This window comes from Xiphophorus maculatus, chromosome 16, assembly GCF_002775205.1.
Source record: "Xiphophorus maculatus strain JP 163 A chromosome 16, X_maculatus-5.0-male, whole genome shotgun sequence".
NCBI lineage: Eukaryota > Metazoa > Chordata > Actinopteri > Cyprinodontiformes > Poeciliidae > Xiphophorus > Xiphophorus maculatus.
In genome coordinates this window covers 20,869,338-20,890,279 of record NC_036458.1, presented here as the reverse complement: position 1 = coordinate 20,890,279, position 20,942 = coordinate 20,869,338, and the positions used below count along the sequence as shown (strand labels likewise).

Sequence of the window (20,942 nt, the reverse complement as noted above, 5' to 3'; positions counted from 1 at the left end):
TTCCACTGTTCATAGAGTTTAACAAGTTTATAACGAATTAAATAATTCAACATAGACGTTAAATCCTAACCACATGCCCAGCCGTGTTATGCCAAGAAATACACATTTTGGGCTGGAATGAAACTGAAATGTTGGTTCAGTTAGCCGTTGACTCATTCATCCTGTGTAGCGCGGAGCAGGGAAACGGAGGCGGACATGTTTATGTGAATCTGTCAACTCAGTGAAAATTATGAAATAGCATAAGCTTTATTGATGGGAACATTTCTTTGTTTGAGCGACAATATAAGTTGGTATCCACCTTGAGCAAGCTTAGTGACAGCGCTAATGCTAAGTTAAGCTTATGATTGTTGTCTGAAAATGTAAGCATCAATGCAAAATCCAGTTTATAAGCTGGAGATTATGTACAGTACAGACCAAAAGTTTGGACACACAGTTGTGTCCAAATTTTTGGTCTGTACTGTACATATTTTGCACTTTAACCGTTATGAAGCACAACAATTAGAACTTGACTAATGTATCATATTAAATGAATAATAATAACAGTTGAGTTGGGTAACGACATTTTAAAAATGGTTTCTGATTACACTGGAAAAAAATGGTGATCCAACTTAAAAAATTGTAATTAAATTAAGTTTGTCAAATTTAATTTATTTATGCTTGCTTAACATGACAACTTCATAATATATTAAATATTTACTTGGACAAACCTAATTTGATTACTTGTAACAACTCAATTTTTAAAAACGGTTGGATCACCTGTTTGTCATCGTTTTTCAGTGTAGAAACACTGATTAAAGGATACAACATTTTGCTGGTTGACTTTTTACACTGTGGACTTCCTTAATCATTGTACGACTGCTCAGGATTAAAATAGTTTGAGAACCAGCATCTGATGGGAGGGAGAAATATATCGGACAAAAGGACGGAGTAGCTGCTGGACGACTGTTTGTCCAAGTGAAAGCGATTGATCAGAGAGAGTCCGAAGGAGTGGGTGGGCGGGAGAACACGGGTCAGAGGAAGCTGCAGGTGTGAGGAAGGGAAAACATAATCACATCTCAAGTCAAACAAATGCGTATCCCCTGATGGAGATGGATGGTCGGGAGGGGGGGGAAAGAAGCATTCCGATCCAGGCTGGAGATTCCCATCGTTCAGCTTTGTGGTTCTCCTCGTTCTCAGGAGCAGAGCGCCTTGCTGCTGCTGCTGCTGCTGCTGCGGGGCCAAACATCTGGACGGCGAGAAGGAAAGGAAGTAACAAAGAGGAGCAGAGAAGACGAGAGTGGGTGAAAAAAGGAGGGATGAGGTGAGGTCAGGAGGAAGAAAGCAGCCATGTTTATCTTGGAGACTCTCGTGGAGGAGGGAGCCGGTATCGCTGGACGAAGGTTCACGCTCAGCGCTTTGTCTTCATTAGAGGTGGGTGGAGCAGCCAAAAGTCATACTCAAGTAAGAGTAGCTCTACCACGACGTATTTTTACTCGAGTAAAAGTAAAAAGTAGCCGCCAAAGAAATTAGTTGGACTAAAAAAAAAAAAAGTACTGAGTAACTGATCAAAGCATCAATTATTTGATAGTTTAAAAACTACATCATCAGACGGACCAAAATATAGTTATGTGGAAAATTTGGTATCTTAAAGACCAAAAGGAAAATTATTAACAATTGTAAATTAGCAAAATCAGGCCTTTTTCTTTTTACAGATCAATTACTTTCAATATAAAACATGAAACTGTGACAAAAACTCCAGGTATATGTGGGTTGTGTTGTGAACTGGCTGACCTTTCTCAAATAATAAACTGTTTTTTTGGGGGTTATTTTGTTGCTAAATGTGATTTCTTTTGCTTTTTTTTTACTATAAATCTTTCTTTTGAAAAGAAAGAGGTGGTGCCTTTTTTTTTTTTTTTTTTGCCAAAAATGTTTGGTAAAAGATTTAGGCCATTATTTTAGGAAGGCGACGTTGTTCTTCCTTTGGTGAAGTTACTCACGATATTCTTTACTTGTTTAAGAGGAGCGATGCTTCATAATAAATCATATTACTCATGTAAAAGTTAAAGATTCTCCTAAAAGTGCATTTTCTTTTCAAATCGTTACTCAAGTAACTATAATTAGTTACTACTCAACTCGCAGTCGTCACCTCGTTCCAATATGTTATTTTTTCTTCCTAATCCTTCAGATAACAATTAAACCTCCCAACCCCCACCCACCTCCACTAGAGACCAGAGGCCCCCTCCCACCGCCAGCTGACAGCTACGATTTATTTTTGCTCTCTTGTTTTCCTCACTCTTGTTGTTTCCCCCAGGAGTCCCGTAAAAACCCGGCCAACTCCTGTTTGCTCTGCAATTCATGGGATAAGCTGGAGCTCATAAAAAAAAAAGAAAAGCTCAGAGGGCACACGGAGGTCCTGCGCTCTGTAAAAAAGACTTGGTAGCGGCAGAGAGGTTGGAGTACACACACACACACACACACACGCACACACACACACACACACACACACACATATACGTCCTACACCTTAGAAGCATTTGATCCCTGTGAACGCTGCGCATCCCGTAGAGAACACACTCAGTGTGTTTCCCTCCCTCCAGTGTTTTCTGTGACGGGAGTGTGAGCTTGTAAAAAAACAAAAAGAGAGAGGAGAATAAAACCCACACATGACAGGTGCCCAAAATCAGAGAAAAGTTAATGATGTGATATTTTTATGCTGCTCGCTTTTATTTGACTTTATTTTATTTTTTTCTGCTTGGTGTTGTAACCCTTCCTGCGAAAGCGTCTGTGTTTAAGTCTGAAAGCACGATTGCAGATGAAGAACGCCACATTTTATCACGTCGCGGTGTCACAAAAAAAAAAACCCACATTGATGTGGCGTATTAAACCGTTTTACACATTATAGCGCAAATTATGTTAACTCTAAAACTTTTGATCTATCAATTAAAAAAGAAACTGGAGTCGTTTCGTCTTGTCTGGTTTAATCCTGGAGCAGGACTGCACTGCAAAAACACAAAAATCTTACTAAGTATTTTTGGTGTAGCTTCTGGTGAAAAGTACTAGATCCACAGATTACTTCACTTATGGCAAGACATTGTTCCCGTTTCAAAAGTTAAATAATCTGCCAGTGGATTTAGTAGTTTTTCACCAATATTAAGGAATTGTTGACTTAAAACAAACTCCCATATCTTGATGAAAAGTTACTTGTAAGTTAGTAAGTCGTAAGTGTACACGATGTGAAAAGTCCTCTATGTCTAATAGCTGGTTGGTGAAAATAATTGCCTTCAATTATTTGACGTAACCTGTGACATACAGTGAATCCAGATACTCTGAATAAAAAGAGGCCTGCACATTTTTTTCTCACTGTCTGAAGTTCTCGTTTTAGATTAGCAAGAATTATTAAAATTATTTTTGTTTGTTAAAAGACAGAAAACTTAGCAATAAGGGATAATTGTTTTTAAGCTATATGACTTTGGTCAAACATTTTGAACAACTGCATTGTTTCACGTTTTTTCATTTTTAGTGTTTTCGTTCTAACAAATTTGTTTGTGTTCTGTTGTACGGGTTAAATGCCATAAAATATGTGGCAGAGAATAATTTACATCACAAAATCTGTTTACGTGTTCTGTTTATGCAAAGTTGCTTTAAAGCATTATTTTTAATTTTCTAAATGTCCCTTGTGAAGGAATTTTAGGAAACATTTGGGATAACTTTGGATATACAAAGTCAAAGTAAACACACCGCCTTAGATTCCATCAGCGCGTGGATTCCTTGTGAACAGTACGTGTGTGTGTTTTTACTGCTGATGGCACAGCGGAGAATTTATTTGAACAGATGTGAACCCTCTGTGCCACGTTGACCTCAGGTCCTGCTCGCAGCTGATCTCTCCGCCCTGGAAAAAACAACACTGGCTTTAACAGACTGACCTGTGGAGGAGAAGAAGGCTCGCAAAAAATGGGCCGTAAGTCGAGGAATACGGCCGTGTCTTCTCACCTCTGGTGTAATTGAAACTCCGTGTGACCTTATCAGAGCGCACGTTCCGGGTTGTGTCCTTGTCTGCTATGAAATATCACGGCTAACCAGACCGTACTGTAAAAACCAGGAGTTATTTTCCCTTCACGTTTTGATATATGAAGCAGGATTTATGCTCTCATTGACTGGAAAATGGAGGCTCTTTACACCAAACGCACTGCACATCAACAGCGACACAGCGTGAGTTAGTGGGGTGCAAGAGGTTGAAGACAAGAGCCATAAAGGAGGAGGAAATTTATGTCACGAGCGAAAACAAGCGGGAGGTCAGAGGCAGAGCGAAGTGTGCGGGGGTCGACAGGGATGAAGAGACGGCAATGTTTGGATAGAGGACAAGGCAGAGCAATGCTAATTTATACCCGGCTAATTGGAAACAGCAGAGTCCCTGCACCTGAAGCACCACTGCCGGGACGTAGCGACGTGGGAGGGTGAAGAGACGCGACGGAGGTAGGGGTCGGCGTCAATGGCGGCCTTGTTGGCTCTGTTCCCACTTATGTTGGACCCGCAGGACGTCTCAGCAGAATTAGTGTGGATGTTAAGAAATTTTCCCCAGGTCATGCTGTTGTGACACCCTCACAAACAAGCCAAACACACATTTTGCACAGGCGGAGCCAAGACCACCCTGCTCCTGATGCGGGAGGAGAATCGGCTCACTGTGTCGTGGCTTTAATCCGACACCGTCTAACACACGACCTGGCTGGACTTCAGCCGTCTTAGCTTCCTGGTTAAATAAATATGACAACCTCCTTGGATAATTACAGCGCCGTGACCGAGTTGAGTCACGGCATCCGTTAATTATTAGGTGGGCCACGTGAACGATGCAGGCTATAGTTTTTCATTCGAGGGCCCCGGCTGCTGGGTGCGTGCCGTCGGTCGGCCGCGCTGCAGTGAGTGATGGTGTATTCAGATGTTGGCTGTGACTGGGGTCTGGCGTTGTGCTGAAACATGAAGTAATCTTGGAATTTAGATTGGAAAAACATTGATGTTGCTCCATATCTGCATGATCTGTTTGCACTAAGAGAGCTGTGAGTTTTTGCACCCATTCAAGCCAGAGGTGACGCAATTCATATTAATGGATGAATGGCTGGACCGTCCATCCGTGGCTTGATGGACAGATGGACGGACGAACATATTAATGCATGAATGAAATTATTAGTGGATGGATGTGTGGATGGTTTAGTGGATGATCAGATTGACAGACGGATGAATTACAGGACAAACGGGATGGACAGAGAGATGATGGGTGGACAAATGGATGGATGAACAGATTGGTGCATGGATAGAAGGATGATAACAGGACAAAAGCATGGATGGACAGATGGATGGTGAATGGATGGACGGATGGATGGACAAACAGATTGGTACAGATTGGATGAATGGCAGGACAAACGGATGGACAGATAGACATTAGCTCAATGTTGCTCAATTAGTACAATGTCTGCAACATTGAATTAATGTTGCAGACATTGAACTTAGAATTTCAATAAAGGTCATGAATTGGGTGTCAAACACCAACAGACTGAGTAATCACTGAATAATGACGTCTACCTAAATAAAGACGTTTCCAACATGACAGGTGGTGATGCGGCAGGGTGCGAGGGTGAATCAGGGAACACGGGTTGCGAATTACTGATTTATGCCTATTTTCCTAACGCAGCTGTTCAAGCTTTTGATGGAGCGAGTCATCATTACAGCGCTAAGTGACGGGCTGTCAGCACTCACCCGGAGACAGCCCTCTCCTAATATCCAGGACACGCACACAGCCAAACTCCCCCAACAACCGTAAGCAGGAAGTCAGACATGTGGGGAGCACATTGGTGTTGGAGAACGGGAGAACACAGCAAGGTTCAGATGTGGTGTGAGCTGGTTTGTCTCCTTTTAAAGGCGTTTCAGTTGTCTCCTTCACTCCAGGATTATTTGAAAGAGAGAAGAGTAGGGGGGGTGAAAAAAAATTCTTTCTGCTTCATCACTCCTCTTGATTGACATCCTGATAGTCCGCACACAGGCATGGATGTATCTGAGCCTCTTTCCTGCGATGCAACGCTCCGACACATTCCCACACACTCTTTCACTGTAGTGGTTTGTGCCGGGATTCAGCTTTCCCCTCTTCCTTGTATCTTTTCTGAGGATGGAGCTGTGAGTGCACATCAAAGCCACCGCAATCTGTCTGTTTCTCTCAGAATTTGTCTCTCACACGCTCCCCTTGCTTTGGCCCATGCCTGAACACAAACTTAAGCACAATAATGTGAAAGTGTGCTGTGGAAAAGCCTTCAGCACATTCTTTGATCAGGGAAAACAAATCCCTCTCAAGAGAGGACAACAGATTCATTTTTTGACATAGATGCCCTTACATACTGTGTCTTGTTAAAGTATTCGTACCTCTTGAAGGTTTTAACATTTTGTGAAGGTACAGCCACAGACTTCAATGCATTTCATTTGTACGTTATGAGATAGCCCAACACCAAGAGGAAGGAAAAGAATGCATAAATTTCAAACGTTGAAATTCAGCCATCCATTCATGGATGATTGGACCGGCTCTCATCCATCCATCCGTCCACCCGCCCGTCCTTCCAACACCAGGCTTACAGATAATTTCCTGAAGCATAATCCATACCACCATGCTAGCAAGCCCTCTCAGTTCTGATCCAACAAATTCTGCTAACAACATGACACGTCATGCCTCGCTAGTGGACACATGTTACACATATTCACATGTATATATTCTCGGGTCATGTGTAAGTAGAAGTACTCCCCAAACAGCTTTTTGCTATAGGTCAGTAACTGCAGAGTTCAGTAACACATAGCCACAAGTATTTAAAGGTGGACCTGCAGCTGTAATTACAGTGAAAGGTAGTTAAAAAGACACATGACACACTTTTCATATTTGGTGAACAGATTTATAAAAGGTACAGTGTTTTCCCTCCATTTCACAATCATGCACTTGTCACGTAAAATCCCAACCTCTAGTTGTAAAGTGACACAACGTGGCTAAGCTCAAGAGATATCAACAGTTTTGCATGGCACTGTAAAAAATTGCAGCAGGTCTTCTGTGGCAAAGAAAGCTAGCACCCAAACTAGCCACATGTAAAGTGTTGTTTTCTTTACCACACCATCTTATGATCTGCAAACTGAGGCCACTGCCATCTCTGGAAAGAATTTAAGCCACACCGCCGCTGCACATCTTAGGCCTAAATTGTTTTTTTGCCTTCATCCTGCAAGTCATGGTTAGTGGATGTTTTTCTCCGCCTTTCTGCAGGATGCATGTTTTCAAAGAAACCAGAGGCCCATCCCTGCTCAGTGAAGGCCTTTACTCCGGTTTTGGTTGGAGACTGAGCTGGGTGTCCACTCGAGGGGGGCGCCAGAGAAGGATCAACAGGCCTGGTAGGCACCCCAGAATTCTTACAGTGGGAGCTGGACCTTGAGGCGAACCCAGTGAGAGTTCCTCTCGCCTGCATGGTGGGCGCAGTCTTTGGAAAGAATCGCCCGCACCCCCTGTTTGCTCAAGGTTTTGTGCGAGTGGAGAGTGTTTTGGGTTTGGCACCGCTTAAAAAAGATACTACAATAACAGGCTCTTGAGCAGGAGTTATTATGTGCTTGGGTGAGAGTGGGAGCTCGTGTTGCAGGGATGGAGTGTTGGCTGCTTCCCAGCATTGTTTGGGGCTTGTTAGTCACCGCTTACCGTAAAGGGTTCCCTAAGTCTAGCTCCTATTTAGAAACTGCTTTTGTGCGGCGTCACTCTTAGAAGTGGTGTCACGGGTCAGCTCCGCCAGCTCTCCTGGCAGACGATGTGTCGGCACTGTGGATCCGTGAAAACAAGCGAGCGTAGTAGAAGATCAGTTCCAGGTTGACTGCATGCGCGCAAGTTTGCCGTATTCTTGTGCAAGATGTTTCTCTAATCTTTCCGCGTGTCTGTCTCCGCCTCTGGTCTGGTACGGGCCTCTATTAGAAGCACGCCGATCCGCATCAGAAGCTGCGTGACGGCGTATGGACCTGAGTGACGTCTGATGTATGTGGAACTCCTCTTTGCGTCTCTCATTCATGTGGCGAGGGCAGGATTAAGACTTGATCCAGCTGAGGAGCAGGACCCGGGTCAGGTCTGTCTTGAGTTAAGCCCCGTGTTGCAGCAGGAATAATACGGCCACCTCCCCCTCCCCAAAAAAACCTCTATAAAACTACCGAGGGCAGTGTGTCTGCATGTGTGTGTTTGTTTGCGAAACCAAACCGCCAGTCTGGTGTCCTTTACAGAGATGCAGGGGTCTCTGTTGATGGTTCAAACACAGCTCAGGGCCCCCAGCTTCAAAAGGCGCCCCCCAATCATCGCACCCACTTACAGCCAACGGCGCATGTCACTTAATGTGGACCACGCTATTCATCAATTATGGTGAGCTCAGGGGGCCGTCCAGCGCCCGCACCGCAGCTCCACAAGGAGAGAGTTGTCTCCTGCTCTGACTGAAGCCCCCCCCCCCCCTCCGTCCCCTCTCCTGGAGACCTCAAAGCCCATCTGTCGCAGGAGGTGCACCATGAGGCAGCTAACTCCTCTGAGCTGACACAGTAATAGAGCTCCAGCTTTCCCTGCTTCTTTCATGCTGCGTTATCGCACCGCAACTCAGAAAAGATTGGGCCTCTTTTTAAATATAGCCTCCTGCAGAGAGCAGCATGATAGTGCACTTTATCCCCTCTTAATGTGATTGTCATCCCTTATGCACATCATGCACATCCCTCTATGTTTTCATGCCACTGCTTTGAAGTAGCCTGGTAAAAAGCAACTTCTTGATCTACGCTATTTGCATCTTCCAGAGTGTCTGGACTCTTGGCTATTAAGAAATGATTGCTTCCTGAAGGCGTGCAGTCTGCTGAAGTTTTAAATTTTACCAAGTCGCTAACGTTTGGCCATGACATATGTGTGACAGAATAGACATTAGACATAATTACAACTCCCTCTCTTAATTTATTTAATTTCATTTGAAGACTATCCTGTGTTATATGAAAATTATTCATCAAGCTGCATTTCTCCTATTGAGACCTGATAGGTTTATTTGTCATAACCTGCAAAGAATCAGCCAGAGACAGAGATTAGGTTTCTTTTAATTTCTTTTCTGCAGAATAGGAGAATTGAGAACAGACGCGACAAATCGCTGTCAAACACTGTCTGGACTCAATTCTGCCAGTTCTTTCTTTGCATTTCTCTTTATTGTATAGAAAAAGGAGGTTGGGCTTCTTCACACAGTCACACAGAGAATTGACCAACCGTCTTTACATTCTGGAGCCTCCTATGGACATGCCCTTACAAGGGCATGTGACTGACCACAACTAATCAGTTACATATGGAACTAATAACACATGAATGTTTAACGTTTTTAGCTTCCAAGCAAACATCCTAAACAAAGTTAATAATATACTACACTACAAAAGAAAGAGAAGTTAAGTAAATATAAAAAGAAGAATAATAGAGAAATAATATGAAAAGAATAATATGAAAGAATAATATGAAAACATAACTTGTAAAATAAACTCATGAGTAAATGAACAGGAGGATAATTTTCCTAACAAGACCGAGGGTGGCAGTAAGCATGTAGTTGCAGCAGATTGCCTCCGGAGGGCATATCAAACAAAGTGAGTAGTCCCGACTCAGCAAGCCAATGGTTGTTGATTAATGGAGATGCTTATTGTTGCTCTCATAACTGTCTGCAGACAGTTGTCTTCAATAAAGAAACCCGCAAATTGACACTGGTCCATTATTTACTGTGCAACATACGTAATGCACCGATTCGATGCTATGTAGCTCACCGGAAATTGCCTGCACTGTGAAGAGTTGAGCTGAACCAGGAGACTGCTAATGTTAATTCAATATTTGGAAGCGTGGCCATCAAGGTCAGAATGATTTTGTTAACGTCCTCTGCTGCCATTGCTAAAAAGGCCACAGAAAACCGGAGAGACGACAAGCTCAATTCGTGGCAGCTAGTAATGGACTTCCAGTGGCAGCTGCTGCTGTTTGGGGAATGCCAATGCTGGTTAAACACGTCAGTGATATTGCCTGTTGGTAAATAATTATTTTTGAAATTATGATATTGATTATTAAATCCATTTGAGACCTGTGATATTTTGACTGCATTTACTTGATGGAAAGTGGACGTTTCCAGTGGCCGCCATGGCTTCGGTGGCAGCTGACGGCAGTACATTTGGTGTTAATGGCAATGAAGTGATTCTGGTACTGTAGCTCAATGTAAAAAAAAAAAAAAGGTGTTACAAGCGGCCTATAGAAAAATCAGATTAAGACGCTGTAATAAAAATATCATTTGAACCTCTCTTTATATCTAGTCCGGTTAATATTAAAATGTGTTTGAAACATTTAGATGTGACAAAAACGAAAAAGTAGACAAAATCTAGAACGTGGGCAAGTACTTTTTCACGGCATCAGATAATTTAGTGACCTAATCCTCGTCCTCCTCCTTGTTTATCAGAGTTGGAATTTATTTGCTGTCATCCAATTCATGCTTGTTGCTATGATGTGTGTGTTACTGGAGCCCAATTATCCAAGTGACAGGACGTTCGTTCAAGGGAAGATTAATGACAAAGATGTGGCGGCCATCCTTTCTTTTGAGACAAACATATGATGGCGGCGAGTACAAACATCAACAACCAGACTACTCGACATCGTCCAAGTCTATTCTCTCTGTTCAGAAGATGTGCTCAGTAACATCTGGATCTGCCTCAGGCGCAAGTCACGGAGGTTTGTGGTCAGCGCTCGAGTCGAGCCTCTCCCATTTCTTAAGGCTCCTCAGCTGCAGTTACAGAAGACGCTGTGTTTATGACGAGTGTGTCCGAGGCAGCAACAACCTCAGCAGCTCTGTGGGATTTCACATCCATATTGTCTGGAGGGATTTTCAACTCTTTCCTGTTTATGCTTACACCTTGTCAGTGGATATAAGACTCTAATCCTGCCAATACCAAGTCCCAGCCTGAAACTTCATTAATATCTATTTACGTATGGAAGGAGTTTGAAAAGTCAGTAGCTTTGAAGTCCATTAAAACAACAGATAACAGTCTTTACTAAAAAAGCTCATTGTGTTCAACCTTAACTTGTCAATTTTACGAAGCCATTACTCAAAAGACAATAGATTGCAATCTGTAGATGTTAGAAAACAATTCAAACTAATTTGAATTATAAATTGAGCTTAATGTACTGTTGCAGTACATTTCCTGGAAATGTGATTGAATTGAAATGACTTATACAAAGATGGATATATGTCCTGGAGTCTGATGAAACTAAGACTAAAGTATTCAAAATGATTGTCGTTATATTTGAAAGCGTAAACTCAGCTGCGCAACACCATCCTGACTGAGAAGTACGGGGGTGGAAACATCATCCTGTGGGAGTTTTACTGGAGGAGGGACTGGTGCACTTCACAAAGCAGGTGTCATTAAGAGGAATCAAACATAATGTTGAAATATTAAAGCTACATTTTAAGACATGATGTTGGGCATAAAGTTCTGGGACAAACTAGTGAAAGGAGGCACAAAACATTTGACCAAAGTCAGATCATTTAAATCAATGCTACCAAAATGTATTTTAGGAAAAAAGAAAATTTCTCTCGATATTCTCACACTTAGGAACAATTTAGGAAATCCTGTCTAGTCTAAAACACAAAAAACTTAATTGAGAACTAGTGTCGGCCTTCAAGAAATTCTTCATGTTCAACAGCACTGTTAGCCGAGGTGCTAAGCTAACGTAAGATGTTCATTCTGTTTTGATGCGATCTGCTGATAATTCAGCAGATAGCAGCAAACGGTCATGTTCGGCCAATAAAACTCACAAAGCTGCTCTCTCGCTTTATAAACAAAGAAACAGCTTTGAACGTTGTAGAATATGATGAGCAGTGTTTCAGCTGCTCTCTGTGGGCAGGTCACATGAAGAGACAGAGAGGAATTTGATTTTTAAAAAAAAGATAACGTCAATGACTTGATTATATGCGAGATGAAAAAAGGATGCGTTTTGGAAAATAATTGGAGTCACAAATTGCACATTTTGCTATTGAAGCAGCTCAGAAAAACCAGAGGTTGGTATTTTATACTTTGACTCCTGATACTGATTATTTAAAAACACTAAGATGTAGATCTCAATCCAATACTTCGGATCTTATCATGACACCCTCTCCTTCTCCTTTGCATTTTATTAGCCATCTTAGTTTTGTGGAGCTATTTTTTAAATGTTTTTGTGCGGCTTGTTTTTCTTCAGAAAAAACTTACTGTACACATGCGCAGTGAACAGTTTCTGTCCAGATAAGGTTACTCCATTTAAAAAGTATGGAAACAAGCATAAATGAGCGACATTATTCATCTGTAGACGTCGGGCACATGCAGCATTTATGAAGCCATCAGCATCACCATGCGAGATAAATACGGTTTGCAGCTGGACCCAGTTTCTGAACATAATATTTAGATCCTTTCGCACACACGTTGCACTCCTTCTCGTGCTAGAAATGCTCACATGGACACAGAATTAAAGGAAACTCTCAGATGTCGGACTTTTATCTTATGTCACATCCTGTGTGAATCTGTTGCAAAGTATGCGCTGGATACACAGGATGGGGGAATAAGCAGCTTCATAAACAACTGTGTTCAGACACACACACACACACACACACCGCCGCTCACACTGGGAGGGCGCTTAAAAACAGCACTAATAGGAAAAAGATGAGAGGGATTGCAGCGAGCGCTCCAGGAGAGGAGGAGGAGGAGGAGGAGGAGGAGGAGGAGAGCGAAGTCGGCTCACACCAACAGCTCCGGGATCAGATAAACAATTTCCCAAAAGCTGTTATCAATGCTGGGTTTCACTTTTGTCCTCTTTCACGTGTGTGATTTTTAAAACGCTCTGACTAAATTTACCCTTGCAGACGTGATCACTCCTTACAGTTCTTTTGAAAGAGTTGTTTTAATGGAGTTTCGTGCAATAAATGCAGTTCAGAATGTTTCAGTGGAGGAGAAAAGGACACATGGTTTTATAAATGGCTTACAGATCATCTGAAATGTGACTTGTATTTGTGTTCAGCCACTTGGAGACTTTTTTTTTTGTTGTTTTTTTTTATCTGCAGCAAATTGTTCTCGTTATTAGCAACGTCCATACAGAAATGGAGGCATGGGCATGTGGCCAGATATCTGGGAAAACACAAAAACTTTATTATCGCTAGAAACGATTCCACCCAAAGTGGAGGCTTGAGAAAACTCTGTGTGAGTGTTTGCATGTGTAGATGGGAAAATTGAGATTTATGAGCCCTGGCATTACAATCTGCGACAAAAACATGCAACTATCTATCCACATACTTGCTTTGATTCTCAATCAACATTGTCTTGTGTTGTATTAACTTTATATTCTAATTTGCTATTTAAAAGTAGTTCAACCTGCATATCCATCAGTACATTTTGTACCCATTATCACCCTAATAATATATTTTTGCTCATTCAGATTTGTGTCTATTAATATCCATTTTTAAGTCTTACCACAAATTCTTAGTTGCATTTAGGTCTTGATTTTGATTTTATTTAAAGTTTAAATGTGCGATATATTAACATCATTCTTTGGCCGACATTTTAAATTTTTTAAAATTCAATCCTCCAAAATCACTTAATAATTTAGGCCCAAACTGTTATAGAACTGTTGCTTTTTGATTTAAGTTATTAAATAGGCACATTTCAGCAGCTTTTCTGTGTATTAAAGAAACATTGTTCAGTTCTTTTTTTCTTGTCGTTCAGTCACAAACTAGATGCTTTTTCCCCCATAATAATATTGCATTAATTTAATGTTCCGTGCAAGAAAATCCACACCTCTCTTTGTAAAAGTTTTTTTTTTTTTTTTTTTTTTTGCCCTAAAACCAAATCTTAGCTACAAATGTTGCTTCTTTAACAATAATGAAATGTTATTAAATAGATGATTTCAGAGTGCAAGTGTGGGCTGGATTTTTTATCTTGGGGCATCAAAGTAAAGAGGGCCGAGCCCAGATACACGCTCACTGAATTTAAAGGCACTACTTTCTGTTCCCTTTAAATCTCTCTACAGCTGCTCATATTTTCAACGCATTTTTTTTTTTGTGGCTCTATTTTTTTTTTTTTTTTTTTAAATCTCTTATTTAGTTTCTATGTTTTTAGTTGCTTCTCTATCCAAACTCAACCTTTCAGTCAAATACAAGGAGAAGCATCAGAAAATGCTCCAGCCGCCCTCGTCCCCGTCGCAGTGATGCAGTAACATTTCTGTGGAAACCGCCTGACGCGCCTCGGGAAAAAGTGTGTCATCCTGTTTGTGTTTCCTACGCTCTGCTGTCTGCGCAGTAATAGAATGAAATTTAAAATAATAAATACCGCGGCGTCCGACGTCTCCCCGCCGGATGAGCCCAAAAACACCGAGCAAAAAGCGGGGAGCCGTGAGAGGAAGAGGAGGAGGAGGAGGAGGAGGAGGAAGTTGTATGGTGTGAGTTAATGCCTCGCTCCCTCGAGTGTTTGTGCAGATTTCGACTCCGATTATGTACACAAACACAAATTAAGTCTCAGCCCTCATCCCTGGTGGGATCCTGTGTCCCAGCGGTGCCACCGGCAGCCGGCAGCTTCATTTCTGCTACTTTCCCCTTTAAAAACAAAAACCTCCAATGATCCCGACTGCGTCTCTCTCTCTCTCTCTCCATCTTCTTCCTGATGTGCATCTGCTAAGACTGAATAATATTTGGACAGGTGTTCTCTCAGACACGTTCAACTTCAAGAGGTTCTGGTTTGGTTCGCTTGCGAGGGGAAAACAACGCAGTGGATCCTGACGGGTCTGGACTCTGCTGCACGTGTAATCCCCGACAATAAAAAACTGTTTAGCACCAATTTTCCTTCACTTTTAAGACATTCTCTCTTCTCCCTCCCGCCTCCCAGCCCCGCTGCAGACAAGAGGAGGCCACATCTGGAAGACAGATGTATTCCCATTCACTCACTCACTCTCTCTTTCTCCCCTCCCTCTGCCTCCACTCTCTTTTCTGGGGGGGGGGGGGGGGGGGGGGGACATGAGAGCTGAGCTAATTCTCTCCCTCCCTCCCTCCCGCCCGGACCGGACCGGACCACCCACATTCGGAAACGCCTAGCTGTACTTGAGGCGGAGGCCGCCCGGCAGCTCGCAGAGGCCCCGGGCGAACGAGAGAGATGTAAAGGACGGCTGGTGACGGAGGGTTTTTAGCAGAGTATCAATTACGTCAGTGTCAAGGCTGTAAGTCATCGCGGTGGAAGAGGGAGAGAGTCTGTGAGGCAGCAGGGAGACTTTTAGTTAGCCGTGTCTGTTCATATATGATGGGTTTTTCTTAAAAAGTACAACCTGATAAAAAATTAAAAAAAAAGATATCAAAGGTAACCACAGAGTCATAGTCAAGAGTTGTTAAAACAGCAGCTTTTTATTTGCTTGGTAAGCAGTAAACGATCACAGTGAACTCGCGCGTAAAGATCAACGCCGCCATCTTGTGGCTAATTCTTGGTATCACCTAATGAAGGCGTCAGTTTCAATGTGCAGTAAGCAGCACGACGGCGTGTTGGACCCACTGTAGATACAAGAATGGAGTCAATTTCCGCCAGAAAATTCAGAAATTTGGAGAATAATCTGAGAACTTTCTTTAAAAAAAACAAAAAAAAAAAACGTGGACATTTCTGAGCTCCAAATGTCAAACATTTTCAACATGTCAGCTGTGTCAATTTTTCTATATAATTTCTGAGGCCAATTTTAAAAATCTTTTGCCGAAGATTTACTACTTTCCCCCTCTTTCTAGCGCCAATGTGCCGTCGATTACGAAGCTTTCATTTACTTTGAACTTTTTTCATGCTTCAACCACTGTCTAACCATTGCAGAGTGATGCACCATTGCCACTTTCTCGCTATAATTAGTGACTTTTTCCCGACTATAAAGAGGAAAAATGATGGTGTCTGCCAGAGCTAGAGTGGAATGGTTTCCTTGTGTTAGACCGGTCTAGTTAAAGTTCAACTAGGGAGCAACCTAGGGGAGCTTAACACAAAAGCATGTAAAACATTTTCTATACTCTTTCCACTTTGAATAAGTTAAAGGAATATTGACACCTACTCAGAGTTGAGGCAGTAATGTCAGAATAATAACACAGGGGCGTGAATACTTTTCTCAAGTAAACAAAGCAGTTTAAGGCACAGCAGTTGAGGAAAATTATAGCCAAAAATAACTTCAAGTATGTGATCTTTTTGTCCAGCAGAGTTTTACTGTGTGTATTTATTATTCCTAAATTAACGGCAAAACAGCAAATATTATCCCGTCTGCGCTTAGCTGCAAACATGAAGTGACATCTTTAATAAATGCTCAACATCCTGAGCAGAAACGAACTGCTGCATGCTTCAAAAACACGTTTCAGTAGCTGGGAATGTACCAGGAGAAGACGTTCTCTTTCTAGATATCTTCTGTTTAAATTTGATTTATGATGGTCAGTATTTACAGAAATAAAGTTAGGATGCGTGTTTCGGAGGGGTTTGGGTCATAGTGACAAAACCCCCAAGAGAAATGTAGCTCTACAGATGGAAATGAGGATTTTTCCAGGTTTAATACGGAGTAAGTTAATCAAGCAATCGAAACAAAGACGTTATTTTAAACAATAAACTGCAGTAGGATGTGTTTAAAGCTAAATTGTTCGGTAGGTTAACAGTGATCGGGGTTAAAACATGCTAAAATATTTCTTAAATATGAACTAATATCTTATCGCATCTCCACAAAAGTAGCTGAGTTATAAATAACGCAGAGTGATGACACTTGGTTCACTTATTCTCTGAAGATATTGATGCACATGGCGCCTCATAGAAACTATTCAGACCTCCGGAACTTTTCCACATCGTCACGTTGCGAAAAAGGTCGGTGATAAGTCAGAAAACTGCGATCAGTGCACCGCTACCGACCACCCACAATTAAGGACGTTCTGGCTGGTCGATGCTCCCCACTTCCTACTGATCTGTCATCAAGATGGAAAATTGGCTGTTCTAGTGAGTCGAGTCTCCAGATTTAGAGACTTTTTATGATTTGCAGCTACAATCCTTAACACAGTCGTGTTAAGGATTCCCAGTCCCAAGCTACTCGTTTGTCCAAGTACTAATTAATAAAGGCCACCAAACCCAAACCATGACACCTCCAACCATAATCTGATGTGAAACCAGATTTTAGATCCTATTTATGCAGAAACCCCTTTTCGAGCGTCCCTGTGAAGCTGAGTCTTTTAACACGTGTTGCCCAGTAAGCGCATAGTTGAGCAACACAGAGCTGCAAATAACTAAACAGCAAAAACACTCAATCTAAAAAGTATTTCTGGTTTAGTTTCTAGTCCAAATATCTTAATACGCTTGAAATAAGACAAGACTAAATTACATTTTCGGCAAGATGCGGTTTGTTTTAAGCCAATAGTTTTTTTAATATTGTTGAACAGGACTAGCTCCACTGGCAGATTATTTCACTAATAAGACAATTTTCCCGTGTTATAAGTGACATAATGTGCGAGTGGAACTAGAACTGTTCATCACCTTTAAGAAATTATTGACTTAAAACAAACTTTTATATCTTGATACAAAGTTACTTGTAAGTTAGTTTTGTTTTATTTCAAGTCAGATTTTGTGTTTTTGCAGTTCAGCTATGTGTAGCTCTGTTAGCAGTGAATTTGCATATTTGTTTTAATATTGGCCCCTCATTTAGTTTTTTCCGTTTTCCTTCTGCTCACTTCGGTAGCCACAGACCCCACAGTGGCCCCCACCGTGCCGCCCATGGCCCCCCCAACGAACAGGCCCACCAGGGATCCGAACAGAGCCTCCACCCTCACCAGACTGGACAGCCACCTGACCCAGTCCACCAGCTTCACCCATAGGCCCTGCAGAAGCGACGGAGGGGCAGAGGAGGGCGAGACGCTCTTATCATCAGAGGGGAAAATATCCTCCAGATTCAAATCGAAGTCGCCGGTGCTCCTCTCCGCCTCGTCTCTGACCGCTTCCATTTCTTCCTCCATCACTTCCTGCTGCGAGTTTGAAGCCGAAGAGTTGGCGCTCCGCTGCCGGACGATCTCCGTCTGCCGCTGCCTCACCCGCTCCTCGGCCTCCCGGTACAGAGGGCAGCTCAGGTGTTTGCCTCCGCTCTCCTTCACCGCCTCCTCCACCTTCTCCAGCAGCTCCTCCACGGCCCGGCCCTCCTCCGCCGCTCCGCCGCCGCTCTCCAGCGTGTGGTAGCGGTCGCCGCACCTCTCCACCAGCTGCCGGAGGTCTTTGCGCCACGTGACGACGTACTGCTCCAGGGTCTCGTCCTCTCCCAGCTCCTCCGTGTGCGTGAAGAGGACGACGGTGCGTCCGCTGACGGCGGCGGGGCCGAACAGCTTCGCCAGGGCGTCCAGCGCCATCGACTCATCGCGAGCGGGCTCGTTCACCGGGACGCAGAGCAGGAAGGCGTGGGGCCCAGGGCTGGATGAGGCGATGAGGGAGGAAATGTGGGTCCTGCGCTCGTCTGGGCTGCAGGCGGAGTCGTACCAGGCTGGACTGGAGACCACGACGACCTACAGGGAGGCAGAGAGAGAGAATGGCGGCACGGTGGTTCTGGAGCTCAACACCAGGCAGTTATATGAAGATACAGGAGCTCGTTTTAAGTCAATAGTTCTTGAATATAGATTAAAAAAAAGTTACAGTACAGGTGTCTACAAAAAGGAGCCTATATTGCACTAAATTGCCAAAAATCGATACCAAGTCTATATCAGTATTGGATCAATACTTTAGCTTCAGATCCTCTCATGAAATTTAATGTTATTTCTGTAAGAGTTTCTCGACTCTCCTATAAATAAACATTTGCTTTGATTTGGCCTCAAAATGTATTTTTGCACTGTATTTAGAAAACAATGCACATAAATGTGCTTCTTCTTTCTCCATCGTTTCTGTTTATAATGCAAATATGTTATTAAAGTATTTTGTAGACATCCATCAGCTTCATCTAAATTCTGTTCTAGGTTTAAACAAAACTATTCAAGTAAAAAAAAAAAAAAAAAAAACGAGGTCAAACGTTTGACAATATATAATAAATAATTAGTATTGATATTGGCGAAAACGGCCTTATTGGTATCGGTATGCGCGATACTGGCCCCACTCGCTGCCGGATTGATTTGTGCAATATTGCACACCTCCACTAAAAATATCTACATATTAGTCTTTAAAATATGAGATGCACTTTTGCTTGCAGTGATATGATCAGATCTGTCTAGAGTCAGGCCTACCTGCCTGCCAGCAGCTTCTCCTCTGTGTTTGGTACATTCCTGAGCCTCGGCGTCCCGCCGGCTCTCTTCCAGGCCCAGGATGGAGCAGACTGCGGTTCTGTTGCCCGGCTTGATCGGGCCCAGAACCACCAGCCTCAGCTCTGCAAAGAAATGGCCGACACCCACATTTTAATATACCGCTGTTTATGTCTCCAACTGACCGTGAGCTCTTATCAAGTTCCTCTGGACTCACTTTAACCCAATTCCCACATGCAGGCAGACAATAACACAAGACAATCTGTTGTTTATCTTTGCGCTCGGTGTGTTTCTATAGAGTGTGTGTGTGTGTGTGTGTGTGTGTGTGCGTGTGCGTGTGTGTGTGTGTGAGTGTTTGCGTGTCAACAACTCGTCTGTTCAGAATCACGCTGAATTTTCCAAGAAGTGGCAGCGCCCTTTGCAAGCTGCCGTCTTGCCTCGTCAAGTATCGCAAAAATACCGAAAACACGCAGCGGAGCTGCCGCAAACCGCGCCCACTCCCCCATCACTCTTCCGCTGTTATTATTATTCCTAATTCTCGCTGCCGCAGTGCCGTCTGAAACAGCAGGGCGCTCTGCCTTACCGGACCGTGTTCCGGATGCTGCCATCTCTGCTCCTGTGCCAGCGTTAGATCACACTTCCTGATTCCTGCCTGCTGACTCAGGCTGGACTCCAGAGATGAGCAGCAGCTCCATCCAGAGGAGACGCCAGAGCTCTGCTCAAATAAACCTGGATGTGACTGCAAAGTTCGGTTGTTTTAGTGATTGGGTTCAAAATGTGAAATTATATCCAGGCATAGAAGAAGCTAGCATGGGGCCTTTAGCAGAATTTGATCTGGGTGGGTCCTCCTTGTTTTCCCTGCAACACCACTGACAGGGTTTTATCTAATATTTACTCAAGATTTAATTGGCGATTAATTATCTGTGGTAGATTGGGGAAAAACATCACTTAAACATAAGAAGTGTATGACGGCCTGTTAGGGCCATAAAACATCAGGGGAAAATGTAAATTCTGCACAAAATAAAATAACATTTTGAAACTACTTTCAGAAATGTTCAAGACTTTTTTTGTTGTTGACATTTCTGAGTTAGAAAAGTAAAAACAATGAAAAAAAAAATACAATTTTGAGATTAATTTCAGAAAATGTCTAGAAAATACTTGGAAATTGGTGAGATTCAAAACGCCAGGATTCGCAACTTTTGAGTTTCGAAAGTCCAACATTTTTTCCCTTTTGAAACTCAGGAGTTTCCCAGCTCTTACTAAGAGATCTCAGATTAATCTCAAAATCGTAGTTTTCTTCTCACAAATTTTGGACTTTTCAAACTCAGAAATATCCTTGGCTTTTTATAGAAAATATCTGGGATTAGTCTTTTGAGTTTTTTTTTCTCCCCTCTGTCGACAATGACCCTAATATGTCGTCATAGAAATGTGAGACCATACATATTTTTCATGAATAAAAGTTTCTTTTTATTTAAATGCTTGTAATAATTTAGTCAAATCATATGTTTGAGTAAGTTATATATTTAAATGGCTGTTAGATGAGAATATATTGGATATCAGTCGCAGAATTGAGATATGAAATCGAAATCGTATCATGGCAGACTTGTGATTTTGAGAAACATCGTATCGTCTAAACGAATGACTGTATGGTATATGGACATA

General features: G+C 42.5%; 1 protein-coding gene and 1 long non-coding RNA gene across 2 annotated transcripts; one reads left to right on the top strand and one right to left on the bottom strand.

The window, feature by feature from the left end:
* The first annotated feature begins 1,171 nt into the window (after positions 1–1,171).
* On the top strand, positions 1,172–17,825 carry LOC111611645. Its single transcript, XR_002754144.1, has 3 exons — positions 1,172–1,410; positions 2,291–2,429; positions 17,747–17,825. It is a non-coding gene; the product is annotated as an uncharacterized LOC111611645 (long non-coding RNA).
* LOC106700128 (GTPase IMAP family member 7-like) lies at positions 15,396–19,970 on the bottom strand. Its single transcript, XM_014474312.2, has 3 exons — positions 19,864–19,970; positions 19,266–19,405; positions 15,396–18,557 (listed from the first exon to the last, which is right to left on the bottom strand). Exons 1-3 carry the CDS (start codon positions 19,886–19,888, stop codon positions 17,706–17,708), a joined length of 1,017 nt encoding a protein of 338 aa, XP_014329798.1. The 5' UTR covers positions 19,889–19,970; the 3' UTR covers positions 15,396–17,705.
* Positions 19,971–20,942: the final 972 nt, after the last annotated feature.

Bases quoted from the DNA above. Each gene is read 5' to 3' on its own strand.
- LOC106700128 (XM_014474312.2), bottom strand. From the start codon at position 19,888: ATGGCAGCATCCGGAACACGGTCCG. The intron at 19,406-19,863 runs GTAAGGCAGAGC...ATTTCTTTGCAG, and splicing joins AGCATCCGGAACACGGTCCG to AGCTGAGGCTGGTGGTTCTG. The intron at 18,558-19,265 runs GTAGGCCTGACT...GCCTCCCTGTAG, and splicing joins GAGAAGCTGCTGGCAGGCAG to GTCGTCGTGGTCTCCAGTCC.